Source organism: Mustela nigripes, chromosome 4, assembly GCF_022355385.1.
Source record: "Mustela nigripes isolate SB6536 chromosome 4, MUSNIG.SB6536, whole genome shotgun sequence".
NCBI classification, from domain to species: Eukaryota; Metazoa; Chordata; class Mammalia; order Carnivora; family Mustelidae; genus Mustela; species Mustela nigripes.
The window spans coordinates 159,439,958-159,465,249 of record NC_081560.1 but is presented as its reverse complement, the minus strand read 5'-3'; the positions used below and the strand labels follow the sequence as shown (position 1 = coordinate 159,465,249).

The following is a 25,292-nucleotide window of genomic DNA, read 5'->3' as shown; positions in this document are numbered from 1 at the left end:
GCCCACCTCCTCTCAGGCTCCTTTCCTCTCCTCTCTCTCTGTTTTTTGCTTTTTTAATTAAAAAAAACTTTTTATTTTTTAAAGATTTTATTATTTGTTTATTTGACAGACAGAGATTACAAGTAGACAGAGAGGCAGGCAGAGAGAGAGAAAGAGAGAGAGAGAGGGAAGGAGGCTCCCTGCTGAGCAGAGAGCCCGATGCGGGACTCGATCCAGGACCCTGGGATCATGACCTGAGCCGAAGGCAGCGGCTTAACCCACTGAGCCACCCAGGTGCCCCATAATTAAAAAAACTTTTTAATGTAAGTTCTAGACCCACCGTAGGGCTTCACCTCAGGACCCCAAGAACAAGAGTCCCCTGCTCTTACCGACTGAGCCACCTGGCGCCCCTCGGGCTCCTCTCCGAACGTCAGTCCCTGCTCTAAACATGCCAGGCTGTGGTGGGTGCTACTGGGAAGGGGTATGTGGGAACGGGAGTACAAACACTCCTCCCCACACGAGCAGAAGCAGAGGCTGCGCTCTTACGGGATGTGGTCAATATGTGTGATTTTAGGATGATGTAAAAGAAAAACCTCTTCTGAAATGTGCTTCAACAGTGTTCAAATCTGTATTATTACTTTGTGCCTCTTATTTTAACTATGTACTATGGAACTTTTACACACACACACACACACACACACACACACACACACACACAGTGGTAGGAAGAGCACCAAAAAGTCCGGGGCATCCATCAGGTAGCCACACTAATGATTAGCATTTTAATGATTATATTCTACCTCGTTTTAAAGCCTTGAGTGGGATGATTCTCTGAGCAGTCACAGCCGAGCTGTTGTTTTCCACAACCGCAAAACGAAGAAATATGAGGTCTTCAAAGTGAACCCGGAAGAGAAACTGTTCGTTCCACATGGGGTTCAGAGTGTTCCGGTGGATGGGCTTTGTGCGGAAGTGGCAGCTGTCCAGGGGCATGCCCAGGACGTCGACTTCGATGCACGGGCTCCCCGTGCTGCTGTTTGGACACACGTTTTGACCAGAGACGATCTGAGGAAGAGAAAAGGATCCAAGTCACCCAAGATGTCAAAGAAACAGAGCAACCTCTATGCCTCATCACTTCCCTCCAAGACGACAGGGAACACTCTGGGATGAGTGTGGTAAATGGTTAATAAAGTTGCTAAAAAAAAAAAAAAAAAGTGATTGTAATTGGGTCATCACATCACATCAAGTGAAAGCCTAATTTGTCCACAGAATTCACCTGACCATAACCTTCAACTATGAAAATGACAAACTACTTTCAAAAACTAAGCAATCAAGATGATTGCATTTCTCAAGAAAGCAAGAGAAAAGGGACCGCGGGCAATGTAACTGAGAATCGTACTAACATTCTGTTCAAAAGGTTTTAGGTGGATATATTTGATATACCCCAAATCTTTGTCACGAAGAGTTGAATTTTGACGCAAGTCCCAGGGAATGTTGTTAAAAATTAACCCACAGCCTTCTGTAAGTAGATGGAGCTATACTTGATTCCAGCTGAAAGGCTCAAACAGAAAGGGGCGGCTGCCCTGATCTTGGGGCCAGCAAAAAGCAGTTTGGGAGGGAGGAACACATGTGAGTGGGATCCCCTGGGGCTCTGAGGTATCAGGAACACAGTCTGCATGACAGTCTTCCTTTGCAGCCAGCCAGACAAGATGTGAAGATGGAGAGAAGAGGTAGCTTCGTCCCTCCCTGATTTTTCTATCACCATCTGGCAGTTTTGTTTCTCTATCAACTAAGTAGGAGTGAAAGAACAGGGAATAAGTCTGGGTATTGAGCTACTGGGGCTCAGCTGTTGGGGTCAGCCTCTGGAGTTCTGATGACTACTTAACTAGGTAATAAAAGGAGTAAGGAGAGGCCCAGGAATGATAGTTAATCTGCAAGGAGAAAAGGTGTTTAATTGATTTGTATATTGAGGCCTGTCTGATCTTGATCTGATCTTGTAAGGACTTATCAGAGTTTAAGATGATCTGCTCTAACCAGGAGCTCAGCGTTTATGGGATCCACTCATAGTTATGATGATCAGGGGCAGGAGGACAGAATCCATCATCAATATGCAGGTGAAGCCGGGACCTCAAAATTTCACCAACTGGGCTCTCGCAGATACAGGGCCTGGTGAAAGCGTATCGAAACCAGAGCCACTGCTTTCTGAGAGGTAAAGATATTCTTTTGGGAACAAAATCTGCATGAACAAGACTGTGACACAAGACCTTTGCAATGCCTTGAATTCAAGACCAGTTCATATTCAGGAAGTCTTATAGATCTTACTATATTCTGACAACAGAGGCCATGCTTACAGTTAAGGAATAGACGGCAGGCTCCATGTTGTCCAGGTCTCTTTCCAAGGGTGAAAACTTTTGATACATGGGACAGTTCTTGTCCCACAGAACTGGGGGTTTCAGAACATAGCCACAGCCACCGTTGGCCTCAAACATGGCAGCATTTAAATGTAAGGGGAGATCTGCAAAATAAAGTAAAAATTGCTTGTTACTTGGTGGCTCACGCGTCATCTCACACATTTACTTTCAAGCTCAAAAGAACTTCGGATCCATTTTCCCCTAAGCTGAAGCATGAAGAAGAGATAACTATACATTCACGGCATAGACTGTGTGCCGACCGCACCCGAGGCACAGCCGGTGACGAGACGCGGGATCAGCCTCTGCGGAGCTCACGCTCCATCCCACATTTTGCCACTTAAAAACTCATGCAAATAAAAATTCACAACACCCATCCAGAAAAATCCGTGAAATACCTCATTTTGTACTGAATTTTGGAAGGGGATAATGGCATTTTCTTATCCCCAAGCACCAAACATTGCAGACAATTGTATGAATAATCCTGGCTTTTTCAAAAAGAAGATGAAATATTAGGAATACAAGAAAGGTGAGGAGAATAGCCAGAAAAATTAAAAAATTGTCTTTGAAATCTCAGTTTCAACCCATAAATCGCAATACGTCTACCTCTTTTTTTTTTTTTTTTTAAATAATAGTACTTCCTTATGAAATGTACTTCCATCATGTCCCCAGTCCCCTCAGTCATAAACGCCTGGAGCTCTCACAACAGCTTCCAGTGTCTGGTGGCCAAATTTTATTTGGCATGTTCTCTGATGAACGACTGGACCCCTGCACTTGCAGCCTCTTCCACATTCAAAGGCTCATCTAATGGCACAAGTCTGTATAAAAGTGGCCCAAATGAGCAGTTTATGAGACACACCTGACAAATGTTCTCTCTGATAGATTCCTCCCCTGTGCAGAGTGAACTTGCTACATGGACCCACATCAAGGAAAAGTGTGGTCAGCACCGTGGAGCAAGGAGAAGTTGGCCTTCACTCGTCTCGTGTGTAACTTTTTTCCATGTTCATGGGGGTTGGCTGGGGCCATGTGCAGGAATTGTTGGGGGGAAGATGTCTTAGACACATGAAAGCTCCAGGGGCCTCAGCCTCCTTAGCTACAAAATTAGCACTCTGGACCCCACCTCTCAGGCTCAATCTGGTCCCCATGTGACTGATTCATTGAGACAATGGAGGGAAGCAAACTAGCTCACTCAGCTGGTAAACATGAAATGGAGAAATGTTCCTCATGAAATGAGAGCAGCTTCCACTCCCTGTGCCCTTCCCGTGCACCAGCCCCTGTGTGAAGCACCGTGTGTGCATCAGTGCCTCCATAGCCCATGGGGTAGCTTCTGTTAGTATTTTCATTTTTATGATGAAGAAACCAAGGCACAAGAAATGAACAAATTCAAGGCACGTGGCTTGTGAGTGGTGAGTTGGCGTTCACACTTGAGCAGCCTGACCCAGCTTAACTTCCAAACCTTGTAATGTATACTATTGTTAACTACTGAGTCTGAACCGCTGAAGCCATGTAGTCTATATCTCAAGGGGTGTCATAAAGATAAATGAGATGATGAGGGAAGGTCCCTACCCTGACACATGGCACACAGAAGGTGCTCAATAAACAGTAATCATTAAATATGACTATGATATCAACAGCCATTTGGGTTTGAAGTCTGATGGCATTAGTGATATGTCTATCCTTACAGCTTTCCAAAATCTGGAAGTGCTTTGTCTTAACTAAAATCCCATTTGGTGATCCACTTTGTAAAACAGATCCACGTGGAGGTGCTCAGTTGGGATAAAGGTGGGACCTTCAAGCCCAGTCCTTCTCTGGTCCTACGGCTGGTCCCAGATCTTCATCTAGGGATATAGTTTTAAAACCCTGGTTCTAACCAATGGACAGAGTACGCAGGAATCTGTCTAACCCCATCATCCCTCTTAGTCAATGCATGTGATGGCAGATCAAGCATAGCATCACCTTAAAGTCTTCCATTCTTTTAAAAACTCCATAGTAACTAGACACCATTCTCATAATATTTTCCCTATATTTTGGGGCCGGAAAAGTCATCATAAAGAGTGTGATCAAGAAAGCATAATGAATATTACTGGAAGCTTGTCTTTGGACTAGGGCTGAAGGTCTATATACTTGTAGGTCCTAGGACATGATGCAGAATATGTTCTGCTCCAGATGGGAAAGAGTGTTGCAGGACTGTTGCCAGCAACAACAAGGGTCTGTCTGCACACCAGCTTCAGGTGAGTTTCCCAGCTCAAGAGTTGGTTTTATTGAGGAGACGTGGGCTACTCCTGGTTCTAGATAACTGTACATATTCCAGGAGCTGAAGGAGCTATTAGAGTTCCTGGGAAGAGATCAGCCTAAGTCTACGGACACCCCTTTGTGGCATCAGAGTTCTCTGAAATTCAGAAAGTGGTAAGGTAGATGAGATCCATAGAAAATATCTGGAGACTAAAGGGACAACGGGAGGGGGCTCTGTTTTTTGGTTGGGGCATTTCATGGAAAATCAAGCACTCCATAGCTTAGAAATTCTTTTCAAAAATTAAAAATAATGATTCCAATGTTGGCTCTTATCTATTGGACTCACATCCACAGAGAAGTAGAGAGATCTGGACCAAAAATCATGAACCACAGGTTCAGACTGCAGCAGGGCTAATAGAGACAATCTGTTTCGGCTCAGTGCAGCAAGCATTTATTGAGCACCTAGTGTGTGCAGGTTATGACGTGGCTCCACCCTCAATTTGAGGAAAGAGGACTACAGATGAACATTTTACAGATGAACACCCTGACACTGCGTGTAGCTCATGCTCTGTGCAGTGTGAGGAGATGTTTATCATTGCTTGCTGTATTGAAATCAAGAGAGTAGATATGGCTCCCGCCCTGGGAGCTGGAAGGTTTTGCAGAGAAACTTGATGGACTGCATAACACAGCCATCTACCCCCTCTGAGTGCAGGAGCTCCAACAAACTCTCTGGCTTGACTGGGGACAGAAGATAAACCTTCTGGGGTGAGTGGAGGCCTTGCGGCAAGCTCAGTGCATGGTTCAGACTGTGGGGGGCTGAAGGAGGGGCTGTGTCCCCTTCAGCCGTGGCTCCCTCTGCTGTCAGCGTAGCCAGTATGTCTGCAGCAGCTTTGGCACTTCAGGAGAAAGGACACATCCCAAACCAAATGTATTTCCATTTCCTTGAGAAAACCATTTTGCTAGTTATTTCAGTTTACTTAAAATATTTCAGGATCATAATAACCAAGGGGACCAGTGGACACAGGGCTAAGGACAGGGCCAGAGATGTGAACCCACAAGCCACTTGGGACAGATTGAAAAGAAATTTTTACAACTTTGAAAATATTTCATTATTATTTCCACTTGTGAGTCCAAATCATACTGTTTTCATAACTTATCAAAAAACACTTACGACAGTTAATGTTTGTGGAATGCTTTCTATGTGCCAGGCACTATGTTAAGTATGGTACTTCACTTGCATTGGCTTACTTAGTATCAACTGAAAGAAACAAATATTAAGGGGCATAAAGACAGGGCTGGTATCTGAGACCATATATCTGTGGGGTCAACCACAGACGGACCCTGTTGGCACCAGTGCCAGGCTGCTTGGTGGCCCCAGGACTAACGCTGTGGTTTGAACTTGGCTGGAGACAGGGCTGTGCTGATAGGTCAGCACGGTTAGTGAGGATCTGATTCGGTTCACGTGAGAGGAATGGGGAGGCAGCTTTACTCTTCAAAGGAAAGACTCTGGTTTTTGAATGAGCTTTTAGAAAACACTTAAACATTTCTCTTTTACTCTTTCCTCATCCTCTGTAGCTTCCTCACTCCTCCCCCAATCAAGTGGACACAAAACACTTTATCCTCTAAACTCCCATAATCCTTGAATCTATTATTATAAATCATTCTGTCATGTGGAACAAATTAACTGCTCTGTGCCTTGGTTTGCTCATCAGAGAAATGGGGATCCTAAAAGTACCTACCTTGTAGGGTTGCTGTGAAGATTAAATGAGATAATGGGAGGGGGTCCAAGAATTCAGCACAGTGCCTGGTGCGTGGTGAGCCTGCCGTCAATGGTAGCTCTTACCTGGAGTTTTAGGTCTCATCGGTTCCCTGGTTAGGAGAGTCTCATCCCCAGTGGGGAAACACAGACATTACTCTCTCTGTTCATGTGGTTCACTCTGGTTTTCTTTGTGTTAGCCACTCCTAGAACACCCACCATTATTCTCTAACTCAATCTCAAAGGGAAGACAAGAAGCTCTAATGATTTTAACGTGCCAAGTGTTTGAAGCCACACTACTTTTTCACAGCAAGAACAAAAGCTTAGCAAGAGAACTTACTAAAGGGTATGAGAAAATCTCTACCTCAAAGATCTTTAAAAACAAATTGGACACAGCCCTATCAAGAGCAGTCAAATGTTTAAGAAAATGCTTTTAGAAAGGGGGCAGGAACAGGAGATAATTAGGGGCTGTTTCATGGTTCTTATCTTTTGCCTTAATCAAAACATCCAGGGCACAATTCCTTATCAAATTCACTTCTGTTTTCAGTCCTCTGTAGTCTACCCCTTGCATATGGTGTGCCCCGTGTGGAATCTGGCCCCCTTCAAACAATCTTGCTTGTTGCACTACATTTGCTGAAACATAAGACGCAGGGGAGAGAGGTGGGGAGGCACCCTTCTGGGGGAAGCAGGCCCATTACCATCTGTCTGGTAGTTGAGCGCCACGAGCTGAATCCCATGGAGCCAGAACATGAGGGGATTGGGGTTGGAGGAGTCGATGCGGGTGGCAGCCGGGTAGGTCCTCAGCAGCTGACAGGCGGTATGCTGGATCAGTTTCTGAGAATACCTGCGACACAGACGTTTGGCGGCATTTTCATTCAGCGATGAGATATGGTAACATTTGGGAGTTCTAATGATAGCGCTGAGGGATGTGGTTGGGTTCAGGGGGGAAGAAGATTCCTCCCAGGCCTGCCGCATTCCTTCACAGGAACCTAAACCCCCAAAAGATTAGCCTCAGATTAGTGCAGAAAACTTTACAAATTTTTAGAAAGATAAACCTGAACAACATCCTAATAGGCAATCATAACACGTAACACATCGGAATACATCTTGCCTGTTTCTTGTGAGCTAGTCCATTGCCTTGAAACAAAATGGTAGCGAGTGTGTTTTAAGATGAGTGTAACAACGCTAATTTAAATCAAAAGCCCAGAAGTCCTCTGCCTCGGTATCTCATCTATTCTGTGGATAAGTTTGCACAAATACACCACCACACACCCCCAAGGGTGTTCACTCTAGCACTGTTTTTTTCTTTAAAATGGCAAAACAAAACCAAACCCCAAAACCGAAAACTTCCAAACTTCTGCCATTACCACCCCACCCCCACCCCCTAGAAAGCAACCTAAATGCAAGGAAGCAGTTAAATAAAGGACAGTCTATCCACACAACAGAACACCATGGGAGCATTAAGGAGAATAAGGTAGATATGCATAGAAAGCTATGAGGAAAGTTACAGCAAGTATAAAAGTTATACAGGTCTCCCTGATTTTAAACTATACTACAAAGTTATAGTAATCACAGTAATATGGTATCGGCATAAAAGCAGACACACAGATCAATGAAACAGAATAGAGAGCCTAGAAATAAACCCACATAAATACAGTCAATTAATTTGTGACAACAGAGCCAAGAATATACAACAGGGAAAGGACTGTCTCGTCAGTAAATGGTGTTGGGAAAACTGGATATCTACCTGCAAAAAGGATGAAACTAGACCATTATCTTACACCATACACAAAAAATTAAATTGAAGTTGTTTAAAGACTTGAATGTAAGACCTGAAACCACACAACTCTTAGACGAAGACAAAGGCAATAAGCTTCCTCACATCAATCTTGGTGTTGAATTTTTGGATCTGACTCCAAAATTAAAGGCAACAAAAGGAAAAATAAGCAAGTGGGACTAGATCAGACTGAAATGCTTCTGCACAGTGAATCTACTGAATGGGAGAAAAATATTTGCAAATCATATATCTGATAAGGGATTAATAGCTGAAGTGTATAAAGAACTCAAATAACTCAGGAGCAAAAAAAAAAAAATCCATTTGTTTAAAAAATGGACAGAGGATTTAAGCAGACATTTTTGCAAAGAAGACACACAGAGGGCCAATAGGCACCTGGGAATATGAACATCAATAATCACCAAGGAAAGGGAAACCCAAACCACAATGAGATATCACCTGGTAGAATGGCTATTATCAAAAAGACAGGAAATAACGAGTGTGGGAGAGGATGTAGAGAAAAGGGAAACTCCACACACTGTTGGTGGGAAGGCAAACTGGTGCAGCCACTATGGAAAACAGTAGGGAATTTCCTCAAAAAATTAAAGATAGAACTCCTATATGATCCAGCTAAACCAATTCTGATATAATTCTCTGAAAAAAATAAAAACATCAATTCCAAAAGATACACACACCCCAATGTTCACTGTAGCATTATTCACAACAGCCAAAATATAGAAACAACCTAAGTGTCCAGTGAAGGATGAATGGATGAGGAAGACATGGTATACATATACACAGCAAAATACTACTCAGCCATAAAAATGAAGGAGATCCCACCATTTGTAACAACATGGATGGATTTTGAGGATATAATGTTAAGTGAAATAAGTCAGGGAAAGACAAGTACCACATGATTTCACTCATATGTGAAATATAAAAAACAAAACAAACACAGAAAACCAAGCAAATCTCCTGGATACAGAGAGCAGATTGGTGGTTATTGAAGGGGGTTATTGAAGGGTGGGTGAAGGGGGTTAAATGTATGGTGATGGATGGTAACTGACTAGATTTATTGTGGGAATCACTTTGCAGTGCATACAAAGACCAAATTACTATGTTGTACACATGAAACTAATATAATGTTATATACAAATTTGACCTCAAGAAAAAATGTTATCCAAGTATGTTCAGTTATATCCCATTTGGATTATCTTAAAAAGAATCTTATTTTTCTTGAACAAAACACAATAAACTTAACAGTGGTTACCTCTGGGGAATAGAACTGGGACATGGAGAGTGGAAAGGAATTTTAATAATACTCTGAAAAGTTTGGGTTTTTAACTATGGGAATTTATTACTTTTATAATAAAAAGTAATTAGAAATAAAATGGATATATCTTCTGAAGTTATAAGGATGAAGAGTTATAAGGATGAAGAGTTCCAAGAACAACTAGAATGTTCCAAGGTGGCTCCAATTTTTACTTTTGAGGCAAACACTATTAGAACGTCTTCAGTGAAATGTTATTTTTTAGGAAGTTAAGAGTGTAAATTTGTAATTTAAAATATATTGGTATCACACTTAGATAACACAACATTCATGAACATAAAAAAAGAAATTAAAGTTCAAGGGAAGTGCTTAGACGGTCAAGCATTGGAATCATCCAGCATGCAGAATTGGGCCAAAATATTGGAAGAAGGTGACTTTACTTTTTCCAGATGCTTTGTTAAACGATGCTGTCTCCCCAGGGCTCATTCTGCCCGGATTGTTGCCAAAAATGGACTTCCTGCTTTTCCTTTCTTTTCCTCTGCTAGAGCCAGATGCATTTAGAGTTGACAGGCCTGTTCCCATAAAATGAAAATAAATAAGCCAAAAACTACAAGCAAGGGAACTCAACATTTTCCATCCCCGTTACTGTTTATTTTGAAGTCCTACTACTCCCTTGCAGCCCCGGGACAGAAGACCTACTAGCATTTTTAGTGTAGTTAATAATAGCATTGCAGGCATGGTAGCAAAGCTTCTCTGTCTCTGGAGGCAAATGTGGCAAGATCATCACAAAATCACACACACACACACACACACACACACACACACACGTACACACACCCATTTGATTGTACACCAGAAAGATTTTGAAAACGTGTAGGAAAAGAAAGTTCCCTGGTCAGTATTTAATTATCAGAACCTAATGTCTCAACTCAGAGCGATGAAAGAATGAGTCAAAGCCTGAGCTTCAGCGTCACACTGTCTGGTTCAGTTACTGCTAGTGGCAGGTTGGCTTAACGCCTCCCTTCTCCGTTCCTCAGTTTCCTTATCCATGAAATGGGTGCGATGACTGGTACTTGCTCACAAGGTTAGCCTGAGGGTTTGGTGGGAAATGCTGTGGTGATGATCCTGATGGTTCATGGCTTCTCTTGCTTACTCCTGATCCTGACCCTTCCTGCCTGGCACAGAGCCCGGGGGTCAGCAGGAACTTCATAGGGTTTTGCTGAATGAGGAAATGAAGGCGGACCTGGCTCCAGTGCAGGGAGAGTCCTTTAAAAGCACCCACAAAGCCAGAGTTGCACCCACAAACCCTTCAGCGTGTACAACTATAACACTAGAAAGTCACTCCTTCAGCTGAAGCAGTGGTCAGAAGGTCCTCTTTGAGATGAAAATACACCTTCCAAGAACATCAGCAAAGACAGGCTAAGGCGGTGCTTAATAAGAGCACAGACCCTGGGGTTCACACCCTGTTCCTAGTGGTGTCACCTCACATAAATGACTTAGCCTCTCAGCATCACTCTCTCCTCACCTGTAAAAGGGTCATGGTTAGGGCTGAATGAGCTCATGTGCAGACATACACTCTGTAGAGTGTCTTGCTCAGAGAAAGTGCTCAGTTCATAGCAGCTGTGGGGCTTCTAATTTTTTTTTTCCTCTTAAGTATCTGTAACCACAAAGATGCACACACTTGGACTAGGAGGTTCTCATGATTTATTTTTAAAATTTTGTGTGAATTTTGCCCTGTGCATAAAGATCTAACAGCAGGTTTTCTCCCAAGGGGCTAGAGGAAGGGGCCTGTTCATTCTGGCGTGTTTTTTTTTTTTTTTTTTTTAAGATTATTTATTTATTTATTTGACATTCTGGTGTTTTTGCACACATCCTGGCATGCGTCAAAGGGCATGTGGGCCCTTTTGTGAAGAACCCGGTCATTCCCTTGGGGTAAGAAAGAAAGAAAACAAGGGCTGGGTGGTCAAGAAAAGGGAATGAATCTGGGGAGGCCCAGAGAAGTAACTGAAAGAGTAACAAAGAGCCTTTTTCTGCCCTGTTGGCCCATTTACCAATGACAACAACCACCACTCCCAGAGAGCCAATTCTTCTTTAGATAGTGTGCTAATCACATCATATACTTTGCTGCTTATTTTTTAAAATATTATTTATTTATTTGACAGACAGAGATCACAAGTAGGCAGAGAGGCAGGCAGAGAGGGGGGAAGCAGGCTCCCTGCTGAGCAGAGAGCCCCATGAGGGGCTCGATCCCAGGACTCTGGGATCATGACCTGAGCCCAAGGCAGAGGCTTTAACCCACTGAGCCACCCAGGTGCTCTTTGCTGCTAATTTTTATCACCATCCTGCAAGTTAGGACATACTATGTCTTTTTTTTTTTTTTTTTCCAGATAAGGAATTGGAAGTGCAGAGAAGTTATGTAACTGTCCTGTCAAGGTCACTAAGGAGTTGAGTTCTGCCACTGAAGCAGGTTCATGGTCGTGAGGAAATTAATTTTATTTCTGGGGAAGGTCATACCACATGATCTTCGTGGTGCCTCACTGCTCTGAAGTTTTTTTTTGCATGTGGCTCCTTGGAAGGGACTTGCAAAGGTAAAGGGGAGATGCACTGAAATTGGTAATGTAGCAAAATCAAAGTGGATAGTGTAGTGAAATAAACATTTTATGGCGTTTTCCCAATGAGCAACGAAACAAAGCATAATAACCATAAATATTTAGAATCTCTTAGGACAATGATTCTGGTAGCATGGTTTAGTTAATTTTGAAAGGAAATAAACTTGGGGGAAAAAAAGGTAAGAAACCTCAATCACAGAAAACAAACAAGCAAACAAAAACCCCAAAACAAAATTAAATGTAGTATACCTATAAAGAACATGTGCTATATAAACACTTTAAAAACAACCAGCATTCTTGGAATTTTAAACATAAGCCAAATAACCCTTAGCCTGTGCCTTGAGTCAGAAGCTGGACCCAGTGACCTTTTGGCTCTCCCACAATTCTCTATTGGTACAGAAACTTTCTTTCACAGTGACTTCAAGTATCTTTGGGAATTTGTGCTCTTTAATCTGTGCTTGAGAAGAAAAGACACAGTCCGTGGAATGGCTTGGGTGTGGTGGCCCCTGAATTGATAAAGAACAAGAGAGACAGTGATTCTCGAATGTAAGCATGTGAGTGATTCTTGATTTGTGAAGGCAGTGGTCCTCACACGTGTTCCATCATAAAGGACAGGCAGGCCACAAGGCTCCTTGGCAGGAAGAGGATTTTATCCCACATACGTATGGTTTCCCCAGCTGCAAATATGATCATATCGTACTTACGTGACGGAAAGTCACACTCTGTGAAACTAAACCTAAATAGCTAGGTTCTTACATTTCTTTGAAAACTCTGATTGCTACTTATTAATTCATATCTTCCTCAACGGCATTTGCTATCAGATAAGCAGCAGAAGCTGCCAAAAGTTTAAAAAGAGTTTGGGGGAGAAAACTTGAAACTGAGGACGTTCTATCTGTGATTTTTTTCCATGTGTGTGAAAAGACCATTATTACCTAATTTTTAGCCTAATCCTTTTGTCCTGTGTGCAGAGTAGAGTGTGAGAAGTGGGGCCTCTATAGGAGGCCCCTGGAGGCCAGGATCTGCATTCCCATGCAGGCCTGAATTGTTAACCCACTCGCTCCAGACTAAGTTAAAAACCCCATTTCCCAACATTTAGATGAATCTCCTGATTCCAGCTGCTCTCCTGTCCTTAGAAATTTTGCACAAGGGTATCCTTTTTCAGAGTCTAAGGAGATGAATTTTTCTGACTTCCATATATTTATGGACTCTCCTATTTGCCCTGTAGCCCCTGCTGCCCCATTTGTGGGATGCAATTGGGTGAGTGCACTTAGATCAGCCCTCAACAAGAGGGACAGAGTTGTGCAAGGATTAAGAGCAGGGCTTTGGAAATAAACAAGCTTCAGGATCACAGTTCTGCCTCGTATTAACTGAAATGCATGTTTTTCGGGGGAGGAATGGTTCATGAATGGTTCATGAATGATGAATCATGAAGTTTGCTGTACTTCTAGAAATAGCAAGTTGGGGAAACTTACTCTCCCACTGAAATCCCACCCTTGGCCCTGTGGTTTGGGTGGAGCCTCACTACCCAGCTCAGAGATGGGGAATGTGCCATAGGCCCTAGGTCACAGGGTCACAGGCACTGATTCAGGAATGGGCAAAGGACTCAACGGAAAACAATCAAATGGGTGCTGAAATTTCTGGAAAAGGCTGTAAGACGAAAGCTGATCTGGAAACATGGTGTTAGCTTGCGGCAGCAACAGGCCCAATCCAGAGGAAGCAGAGGGAGAAATGGGGAAGGAGAAGCCCTAGATCAAGCTCTACCTGAAACTTATATATCTCTTCATGTTTCAATACATGAGCCAGCACATTTCCCTTTTGCTTAAGTCAATTTCTCTACCACTTTCATGTGATACATTGTGAAACCTTGGACCAATGTGTCTCTCTCAGATTTCATTTTATTTAAAAATGGGGATAAACCCATCTACCTCACAGCATTATCAGGAAGTCAGTAACACTGTATAGGTCAAATACTTCTCACAAAGCCTGCTACTGAAGGGCTTACTAAATTTAAGCTATTAGATGTTATGAATATTATTATTATCATTATTATTAGCTATTATGAAATGATATGGTATCTAGAAAACAAACATTTTATGGTATTTTTCCTCATGAACATCAAAGGTAATTAGTAATAATAATAATATTAATAAATATTTAGAAGGTGGAATAACAGTAACTTCAGTCACACAATTTGGTTATTTTGAAAGCATTTGCAATGTCCAATTAAATAAACAGCACATTTTTATCTTTTGGTATCTTTACATGTTGTAGATGATACTGCCCACACTTACCTGGAAATTTTACTGCTTGGCAATAGATGACAAGGTCAGAAAGCTCTGGTGCAATCTGTCTGCTTTCCTTTTTATTCTGAGGAAGATAAAATTCTTCTCCCAATTCCATGTCATAAACCTATCAAGGGAAAAATGATAGCAGTTTACACAGGAAGTGAATGCCCACCCACCTCTGAAGCCCCAAAGATCTTTATCTGTTCCTTTCTCATGTCTTCAGTGTGTTTCACATCGCTCTGTATCCATCTACACACAAAAGTCCCAACACCTTTCCCAGAGTCAGAACTTTCTGATAGCCAGCAATGAGCCTAACTCATTCTTCATCTTCCCTTGGGGCACAGTCCAGTGTCTTAAATGTGGAATAGTCAGTGCATGTTTGTTGAATGAGACATGATTTGAGTATGCATCTCTAGGGCTCAGATTTTTGGCTTTATTATCTGGCTCTCCAACAGTGTTACTGCAACTGTGTCTGCAGATCTGCTCAGAGTCTACATGGTGTGAAGTACTTGAAGGCAGGATCTGGGTATCTCATTTAGATTTCCTTTCTCTGTATCATTCCTCCATGAACACTTAACAGTTTGGGTCCTGTTTATTGGCTTGGTCATCCCAAACACTTTAAAAATTCTAGAAATTCCTTGCATGCAGCAGGCTGTCCTCCTCTTGGCCTAAATGCCCTGTTTTTGTCTGCTTGGCCAAATCTTCTTTTCTGATATCATCCCCCTGATGCTCCAATAAGACTGTGTAGTCACTGGCCTTTGTATTCAGCTACAAGCTCTGTTTACGTATTTGTCTCCATCACTAAACCACCTTCCATGCCTGCCACCGCAGTGCCTGCCACACTGTATGCTTCTGCAGCCACTGGTTGGATGAACCAGTGACTAACCTTCTACAAATGGCAGGTGTGTGTCCCATAGCATCGCCATGTGGGCTTTGGCATCTAAGAGAAAGGGAGGGGGAAATATGAAGGAAAGGGACAGGGAGGGAGTGAAATTTCACCCGCAACTGACAGGAGTGCCATGGCCCAAGAGTAACTGAACAGAAACCATTCACCCACCTTTCCTTTGTTGCAGGCAGAGTTATCTGCTTTCTTTATCCTCTTGGGGATTTCTTCATTATACTCAAACTGAAGCTTGTCATTACATGATTTATTTTCAGGTCTGTCTTCTAGAATGTTGTCTGAAAATAAGTGGGCAGGCTTCAGCAAATGAGAACCCAATGCGTCACCTACAAGCTATGTCTACATCATTCAAGGATATCCAGACACTCGTGCTTATTGGTTAAGACTGAGGCTCTGGCTACATGTTACCAAAATTATGGCTTGGGGTGTTATTTTAAAAATCTGTTAAATTTGGTCAATGATATATTTATTTATTTTGAATGGACTCATTCAAAGTAGTTTTGGTACCCTACAGACATAATCTAAATGAGAAGGCTCATGTCCGTACAGATCATTAGGACCATGCAAACCTTACATTAGATACCCTCGCGTCAGAAGCCTCAGCACCCAAGTCTGGGGATAACTTAGTAGTAGAAGTACTTCTAGATGGTGTATACAGGAGTTAATCACTCTCACTTTAAAATGAAGCTATTAGCTTCTTTTACCTTTAGAAATGTCAAGACCTGGGGAAAAGAGATACTGTTATTTGCAATGCAGTTTTCACAATTCTACTTAACTGGAAAGTAAACTTTTCATAATTGTTTGGGAGTTTATTAAGCAAAAACCTCAAGGATAGAAATTAACATATATCTAATAATAGCTAAAGCATGACAGATAAACGTTGCTCTTGTTTTGGTATTTCTATTCAAAATGACTTTAAAGGTGTTAAATGCACATTACAGTTATGCTCTTTTAAAATGAAAAATAAGAATGCTCTCACTTCTCACTCAAGTTTCACTATTTTATCAGACCATATATATGCTTAGGCCAAAATATCCTCATATCAAGTGAGGGTCATGCAGGCTGCCAGGAAATAAACGAGATCAATCATTTTATTACACTTTTACTCATGTAAGTAACACGATTTCATCATGCTAATAAGGCCTAAAAAACTGGACACAGAATGCCGACATTCATGCAGTTAAAATGTCCCATTCAAATGGCTTTACCTTCCTGACTGTTAGGAGCAGGAGAAGCAGTAAGGACATCTGCTATGGAAAAACAGAACCAGAAAGGGGATAAAAGTAAGGAAAATTAAGACAAAAAGCCAGATATATTAAACTAAGGTTTGAAGCAAAGCATAAATAACAATAGCTTAGATTATAAGAGAAATGAAACAAGAAATCCTCTATTGATTTAATATTTTGACTGTTAGGGATGCAAGGGCTAGCAATAAAAGAAATGGAAATATTTTTAGTGTTAATCACACGGCCACATTCACATTACCTATTTTCAGTGACTGACTGTCATAACATTCCCACTGATGCGTTATATCACATGGACAGACATGGATTAATTTGCTAGAATCATGCAGTCACTGTCACAGAATGTCTGTATTAAGTCACAAGTTCAAATCTGTACTCTGATGCTTGTTCAAAGCTAGTCAAGATAAACAGCAAGGTTGGAAGAAAATTAATCTATATATAGTTAACAGAACTTAATTAACTAGACACTCATGAAGGACTAACTGGCCAAAAGGCAGAGAAGGAATTCCTGAAACACGTGGGCCTCATTGTAACTTCCTTTAGATCCTCTGGAATTAACTTTGTGGTTAGGAATCATCACATTTTTACTGCCCAAAGAGGTTTTAGACTAATTCTCTCATTTTATAGACATGAACACCGAGGACCAGAGCTGTTCCAGAGATAAACTAGGCCACCCAGATTCTACAGATGAGCTCTTCCCTTGGGATGTCTGCGAGGGCCTCAGAAGGCCAGCCACACTCCTGCAACTGTACGCAGAATTTTGAGAGCACGTTTCTTTCTCTGAGAGGAGTGGTCCTAATTTCTTCATTTCCTTCTCAGAGGGACCCATCATTACAAGAAGCTGAGAAACCTCTGAGGACCCCTAGGAAGCTCCGAATGGTTCTATCCATAGCAGGCAGGTTTCCATTCCCATCTCATCTTAGCTAGAGGATGTGAAGCTGGTAGAGGAACTGCCCGGAGGTGAGTGAGGCACTACACCAACCACAACCAAGATTGAAAGACTGACAGGACATTTAGCAGAAGCACAAGGAAGCCTCAACACGACCAGCTTACACTAGATATGGGAAAGCCACAAAGCCTTTTTGGGAATCAGCCAGGTGGAGGAATCTGTCAATGAAGTGGGAAATACCCATGTGGTGGCAGGCAGTGGCCTTCAGCTGTCACAGACCTTAGGTGTTAGTGCTAGAAGAAGGGAGAACACCAGCCAACACCAAATAGAAGCTTTTCATTACACAGCTGAGGGTCATGAGGCCTAGAGTGGAGATAGGACATTGACCCATCGTTTCATAGTTTATTGAAGGAGGACTTAGTGAGGCTCCACTTCCATGTGTCCCAGTCAGGCTTTAAGCAAACATGCAACTATCTTAGGTATTCAGTGGGGTATGGCTTAAATTTTACTCTCCTAACTGAAATAAACAAATTCCTGATCATTTTGTTACTTGCATATCAAAAACTTTCATATAATATTAATACTAATAATTAAGAAAAGTCTCTTCTTTCTGTTCTCAAAAGTACAGAAAAAACATAGGAGTAATTTATGATAGAGAGTGAATATAACTTCCAAGGAACTAACTTCTCACAGGGGCAAATGACATCTGGATTGGTTGATTTCTGAAGCATATGTGGTTTTTGTTTCTTATTTGAATAAATTTGTTCTTCTGGGACACCATAATCATAATAGAGTTCCATGGGGAAGAATAAATCAATGTAAGAATATTTATATTCCCACAACTTTTCAGGAATAGGATTCAATAAATTATCTTGATTCCTTTTCATTTCCCCCCTCTTTTTACCTTCCCATTAGAGTAGGCGCCCCTCACATTATCCGATGGGATTTCAGGTCAAGTAAATTGGGCTTTTAGTGGATAGTATGAAGAAACCAGCTATTACTGAGGACAAACATTAAATGGACATAGACTAGGATCGTATCTGGGAGGGAAAAGGAGACTGGGCTGTACCTCGTGACCCTGATGGAATGTCAAGGAACACGACAGAACTAGGGGGCAGGCAGACCTGGAGCATGAGAAGCAGGTATTTGGGGGAGGGTAGCATGGCTGTCTTAATGTCAATGGTAAGTGACTGCTGGTCTGGGCATAGCTACATATTAGCAAAACAATGATCTGACAGATGTAATTTATTCTACACATACAATGTTATTTATATAAATAGAAACTCTGGCCATTTTTCAATACATTGCTTTTCAAAAGTTGCTGAAATGAAACTGTTTACCATCAGCAATGGTACCTAGAAAACATTTTGCAATCTATAACCAATTTAGTACAATGAGACACACATGAAATCTAATTCTCATGGAAGAGTAACTCTTCACTTGTAATCTGCAAGCAACTTCATTCATGTGATATTTATATTGTGCCACTAGCCATCAGCCATATTTTGTCTGTTTGGTGAAGCCAGACGGAAATATCTTGTTGGTTTAGTGATACGAGAACCAGGGAGAGGAGAAAGTGAAATGCTGTTTTTTGTTTGTTTTTTCTATACTCCTTACAGAACAGGAGTGAAGACCATGAGAGAGAGGAGCAGAGAGCACAAAACTGTGGTGCTGCCCCCTGCAGGTGTTTGAGGAGTGCAACTAGCGAGCAGTCACTATTCCTGCGAGAACATTCGCTACCGCAGAGACTGAAGGGTGAGAATGGGATCTCTGCTGCCATTCCTCCTTTTCCTCCAGAAACCCAGTCAGGAATGACTCCTGTGCTGCTTCCTACACCCTCCTCTTCTTTCCTTGAATGTTGGCTGTAGAAGATAACAGAATCCCCATCCTTGCTTGTCCTCACCAAGCAGTGGGATTCAGGAACTCTTGGACAATGATTACAACAATCTGCGCTGTTAGCCTGAGGAGTGTCAGACTCATTTTTGGGGGGAAAGAAAAAGAACACAAAAAAACTACAACAGAACATCATCCCATCACTTCCCTGCACACAGCCTGGGGTTGTATTTATCTTACCATCAGACAGAGATTCATAGTCATAATCATATTCATCCTCTTCATCCTCCTCTTCCTCGTTATTAGCAGGTGGGGGGTTGGCATTCCCCCCATTATAAGCCTGAGCTTGCATGGATGCTAACTGATGAGCCTGTAAGATATGAGTAATTAATGATGCGAAGCTACTCAAGTTCATTTGTAGCTTTCAAGGTGATGCTTGCCACAGTCATAAAAAGAGGCTTACCCTATTTTGATTCATTTGAGACAAAAACCAAAAATCTAGATTCACCTAAAGTTCAGTCTCTCTACTTGGGCAAATGTTGACATCCCTATAAGAGAAATCCAGGAGCTTTTAATGACAGTCACAGAACCTATGTGTTGTTCCCAGGCACCCGGGTTCCCTGGGCCAAGCTCTTCAGGACAAAGGCTGGTGCTTGGGAGAACCACCATCACTCCCCAGTGATGAAATGAATCAGCCCATCTCTGTGGAAAAGTAAGTCTCTGTTTAGAAACTGTTTTTTTAAGGCTTTGACTTAGAGTAAAAGGTTAGAGGCCCCATGGACAATGAGACTGAATGAAGAATTGTTTAAATAAAGTTTTTCAAAAGACTTTATCTGAACCATCAATCGGATTAACAAACCAGGTTTAGAAACATCTGGAAACTTGATGTGTGCTTCGAGGGAGATCATGTGCCTTTACATTAGACTAGAATTACTGTCAGGTGATATCACAGGACACAAGGTTAATATAGGTCTGGGAACTCAGCACAGGAAATAAGCAGAAATATAGGAAAAGTTACTTGCACAAATTAAAAACAAGAAACAGAGCTAAAATCCAATAGTAGATGAATGGGGTCAGTAAACTATGGTGTATCTGCTTGAAAAAAAAATTGTGATATATATTTACTGAACAAAGGATGCAGAATTGTGTGTTTATAATTATACATCTGAATATATATGAATATAATATATCTATGTAAATATATATACAATTCTATATCATTTGGTCTGTGTCTATCTATAATGATTATAATGGTATACAATGACATGCATAATACAGCAGGGATTATTGACCTATTGTTGTGCACAAACCCCTTAATCAGTCTGGTGAGGCAGGATTCCTTCTCAGAATGTTATTTTAATTTAATTTTATTTTATTTTATATTTTTAACTAAGCTCCACACCCAACATGGACCCCAATATGGGGCTTGAACCCATGACCCTGAGTTGAAGATCTGAGCTGAGATCAAGAGCTGGATGTTAAACCAACTGGGCCAACCAGGCACCCAATCATTTTAAGTGCATAAAACAAAATACAAAAGATTACCAAAAAAATGTTGAATACAGTCATCAAATATTAAAAAAATATGGTGTTATAAGAATATGTATTTCTTTACTAACACAGACAAAAATGTATAAGTGTAGGTCAAATAACATTTTTGAAGTAGTGATAAGCATAGGTAATTCTTGGAGATATTAGCAACAACTGTGATGTAATAGAAAAAACTATAGGGGCGCCTTGGGTGGCTCAGTGGGTTAAGCCTCTCCCTTCAGCTTGGGTCATGATCTCAGGATCCTGGGATCCAGCCTGGCATCGGGCTCTCTGCTCCGTGGGGAGCCTGCTTTCCCCACCCCTCTCTCTGCCCGCCTCTCTGCCTACTTGTGATCTCTCTCTGTCAAATAAATAAATAAAATCTAAAAAAAAAAAAAAAAAGAAAAAACTATAATTTCTACTGCTGATGAAGACCAAGTACTGCCACGGTTACTGCGGTTTGTTCCCTACATTTATTACCAGAGGAAATGCTAAATTTTAGCTAGAGGTTAGTGAAAATGGAGATGTAACTTTTTTTCTATCTATACTCATAGATCCTTGAGTTCTCTTTGTAGATATATTACCAAAGTTAAGAACCCCAGTAATACAGGTTTTATTTGGCATTGGAATTATGGATGTTTAAAAATAAAATGATGCTCTCTTCCCTAAATTTTCTGAGATGTGGTTATATTACTTTCATAATAGAAATGTATACATAGGAAGATACAATTTAGTCTGTGTCTATATCTACATAAAATATTTTACAATACAGTCCACTGGAGACAATGGAACACTGTCTAGGCTGGGATTTCTCAAAGTGGGTTTTATGGAACATGAGCTCCATGGGTGTTAATAGCTGGTAGGTGAAAACTGAGCTGTATTACAGTTACCACAAGACACAATGGAAGGCTGGGAACAATGCTTAAACAAACTGGAACAGTCCTGCTACTGGGTTTCACAAAGCCTTTATTTCATATGCTAAAGGGCACTGTGATTCTTCAAAGCGCTCCACTACAGCATTTCCCATGCTTTTTAACCAAGGATTCCACCGCACCCCCAACCCCGCCACCTTTTCTCATTGTCTGTCAATAGGATGAGTGTTCTTTGAAATGTTGAGAAATCTGCTCTAGGCACAGGGGAGCCACAGAAGCAAGTCTATTTGTCATGGGTAAGAGAAGGAACTTGCTGCAGCCAGCGTTCAAGGTAGAACCAAGGGCTGGGAATGATGATGCAAAGAGTCAAGTAGATCCTCTACAAAGATGCAAAGATCTGGGGATTGACAATATCAGAAAGCAGTGTGCCAAGGTCCCTTAAACTCCCAAACACTTTTACCAGCACAGAAATATGGAGAAATGGACAAAAGGATAACCAGGAGCTGACATCCTTATTCTTTGCAATATCCTACTTCCTCTGAGGCAGAAAATACAAGACACTGGTCCTTGAATAAAAGCAATTCAGACATAGGTCAAGGGGTTGGATATAGAGTTCATATGAGGGGACTGGCTCAGATGGGTCTAACAGGGGCCATGTCTTACTCTTCTCTATTCCACTGGCCCCTCGCAGAGTCCCTATCATCTAATGTGCATTGTTTGAGTCTACAGGGTTGGAGTGCTAGAGATTAAGGTCAGAAAACTAGAGATCTGATGTGTAGTTAGGGAGACTCAGTAAGAACCTCAGCATGAGTCTGATGCAGATGGAAGGCTCCAGAAATCCCTCAGGCTCTAAGTCAGTCCACCCGAGTTGAGGGTGAGTTTCTGGTATGGCAATGACCCAGGAAAGTCAGGGATTGGTTCTGAACATACTGGAGCTGTGGGCACTCACTCATCCAGCCTCATGGGAGCTCAGATCAACAAGTCTAGACCCACCACCTGCCAGGTGACTGAAAGACTTTGCAGGTGTCACTGTCGGTACTCCCTGGGAGATCATGGGAAGCTGGAAGTAGTCTTAAAAAACTACAAGTGGGATTATACTGTCCCATTTTTACAAAAGGAAGAAGAGCTAAATTGTGGAAATTATAGAAGGGGGAGTGTCAAGGTGATAGCTGACGAAACCTCAGAATTGGTTATTAACTGGTTGGTGTGTGAACACAGAAAATAAAGAGGTGATTAGCAAGAGTTAGCATGGGTTTACTATGAACACATCTCTAGAACACTAAACTCTTTAGACTTTTTGGGTAAGGTAACTCACTTTGTGGGAAATAACAGATAAGAAGTGTTTCAAAACTTCTAGGTGGATAAGAATTATTTTTAAATAAACAGATTACCCAGGTTTCCTTGTGGAAATTCTGATTTAGTTGGGAAGCCTGGGACCCAAGAATCTATGTTTTTAATAGTGTTCCAGTGATTATCAATGTATTCTGACTTAAAAAAAAAGATTTTATTTATTTGAGAGAGAGAGAGCATGCCTCTGTGTTAGTGGGTGAAGGAGCAGAGGGAGAGGGATAAGTAGACCCTACGCTAAGCATGGAATCCGATGCATGGCTAGATCTCATGATCTAGCTCTCTAGAGCTCATGATCTCATCATCTCATGATCCTGAGATCTCAGGACCCTAAGATCATGACCTGAGCTGAAAACAAGAATTGGATGCTTAACCGACTGAGCCACCCAGGCGCCCCTGTATTCCGACTTCTACATTACGTTTGTAAGAGTCTTCTGAAGACATGAATCTGAACCCTAGCTCTGCTACTCTGAGCTGGGTGGCTTTGAGAAAGTCACACAAATGGTTGGGACTTGGTTTTCTACTATAAATAAAGAAGCTAAGGCAGATGCTAGAGAAATGTGGGCTGCAGGAGAGGCGAGCACTAGGCAGGAGGGACGGTCACAAAAACTCCAGGAAGGATCTGTAAGAAGGACCACAGGCGGGCTCTCTGCCTGTTCATCTGACTCAAGGGCAACCTTAAGGATGAAGGCACCATTTGAAAAAACTGCTAATAAATGCATTGGATATCAGAAGTCAAAAATCACTAAGAACTCTTTAGGCTGCGATGACATACCGAAACCAAGAAGAGCCAATGTAACCGAGATAAATGTGAGGCTCCTGCCTGTGAAAGATGAAAATCAACCATAACCCTGAAGACATGGGGAGACTAGCCAAAGAGCAGTCCATATGAAAATAACTGAACTCTTTTTGTTTTGCACAAACATCGCAGGAGCCCAGTGTGCACTGAAGAGTTTTCAAAGCCAGGATAGTCATAAGCTGCCTTAACTGCTGTACAAGTCCAAGTTAAGAGAGGCGATGGCTTCACTCTCCTCCTTGTGCTGTCAGACCCTAACTGGAGTATTGACTTGTTCTGGAAATTACATCTTAAGATGGAGAAGATATCCCTGAATATCCACAAATTCAAGAATATCCCAAACATTGTTAATGGAAAGCAGAGAGTCTGAGCAGCTAGATCCTGTGACAAACAGTTGACACAACAAGACTTTAGTTTGTGGAAGAGAGAAAAGCTGGTGGGAGGCACATGCTAGCTCTCTTATGGAACTGGTCTGTGCAGCTGCAGAGGGAAAAAGCAGTGCCAAAGAGTAGGAGCAACAGAGAGCAGGATTTGGGCTCAACATAAGGAAGACTTCTCAAATAGCACAATGTATTCATTTGTGAACTGGAGGCTGCATCGGCGGTAACTGCAGATGTCTGCAAAGAACAGGAAAGGCAACAGCTACAACATTCCACCACATCTAGAAGACCACAGAGGTACGTGCAGGGCTGCTGGGTCTGCTTGGCAGTCAGGAGCGGGAAGTAGTTGGTGAGTAAAGAAAACAGCATGAGGGACAGTGTTGTAGGAGAAAAAGCACCCTGTTCTGGGCCGTCCGTTACTGATGCAGCCGCTGCAGTGGGAACACATGCTAATACTTTAGTTACACGACTTCCTAACAAAAGCCCATCAGCATAGATCTTGTGGTCTCTGGAACCCAAACAAATGCTGGGCTTTCTGGAACAGCTTTGAGAGTCCAGATCTGGACACAGGTAAACCTAGCCGAGGGCTCTAACTTGTGGCCCTCAGGGCTGACTTCCCCTCCAGACCAGACAGTGTGGCTGGTGCAGTGTTTTAGAAAGAATGTAATTAGAGCCATTCATTTATGAGGGCATGTGTGCTTCACTCCCGTGCTGACCATTTCCAACCGTCAACCAGCCAGCTGGCCCCTCATCTTTATGTTTCTGCCTGACCCCTGAAAGCAGCTGGTTTTGCAACTCTGGGCCAAGAGCTGTGTGTGGTTCAAACTGTGGACCCCCGGGGTACATACAACTTCTAGGGATGTGCAGCTTCATGTATTTTTAAAGGAATCAATTTCTAGATTCAAGATTTTCAATCTCTATGTGTACTCTTTAAAAGATAGGACTATCTGTGAGCAAGCGTATGGTCGGCTGGTTCTCCCTTCCCTTGCTCTTGTCATACTCTTCTCTTGTTTAAGAAAAGAGAAGTGTAACTTTCACTTACCAAATGGGGAAAAATCTGTGATACAGGAGATGAGGTGAAAACCACCCAAAGTAGCAAAGGATCATTTGAGAACACAGACTCTCTCTTGAGAGTCTTGAAAAACTAAGGGGGGGTGGAACATCTTATTTCATCTAGACAACAAGCACAT

General features: G+C 42.0%; 1 protein-coding gene across 3 annotated transcripts in view; it reads right to left on the bottom strand.

Moving 5' to 3' along the window:
• The window catches only part of PLCE1 (phospholipase C epsilon 1), a 324,484-nt gene that overhangs the window by 23,186 nt on the left and 276,006 nt on the right, over nt 1-25,292 (bottom strand). For all 3 annotated transcript variants that reach the window (XM_059398158.1, XM_059398159.1, XM_059398160.1), the window contains 7 exons: nt 19,418-19,547; nt 15,368-15,489; nt 14,317-14,434; nt 9,857-9,988; nt 7,071-7,361; nt 2,328-2,491; nt 780-1,041 (listed from right to left, as the gene is read on the bottom strand). In XM_059398158.1, coding sequence (XP_059254141.1) covers nt 780-1,041; nt 2,328-2,491; nt 7,071-7,361; nt 9,857-9,988; nt 14,317-14,434; nt 15,368-15,489; nt 19,418-19,547 — 1,219 coding nt within the window. The remainder of the gene's footprint in view (nt 1-779; nt 1,042-2,327; nt 2,492-7,070; nt 7,362-9,856; nt 9,989-14,316; nt 14,435-15,367; nt 15,490-19,417; nt 19,548-25,292) is intronic.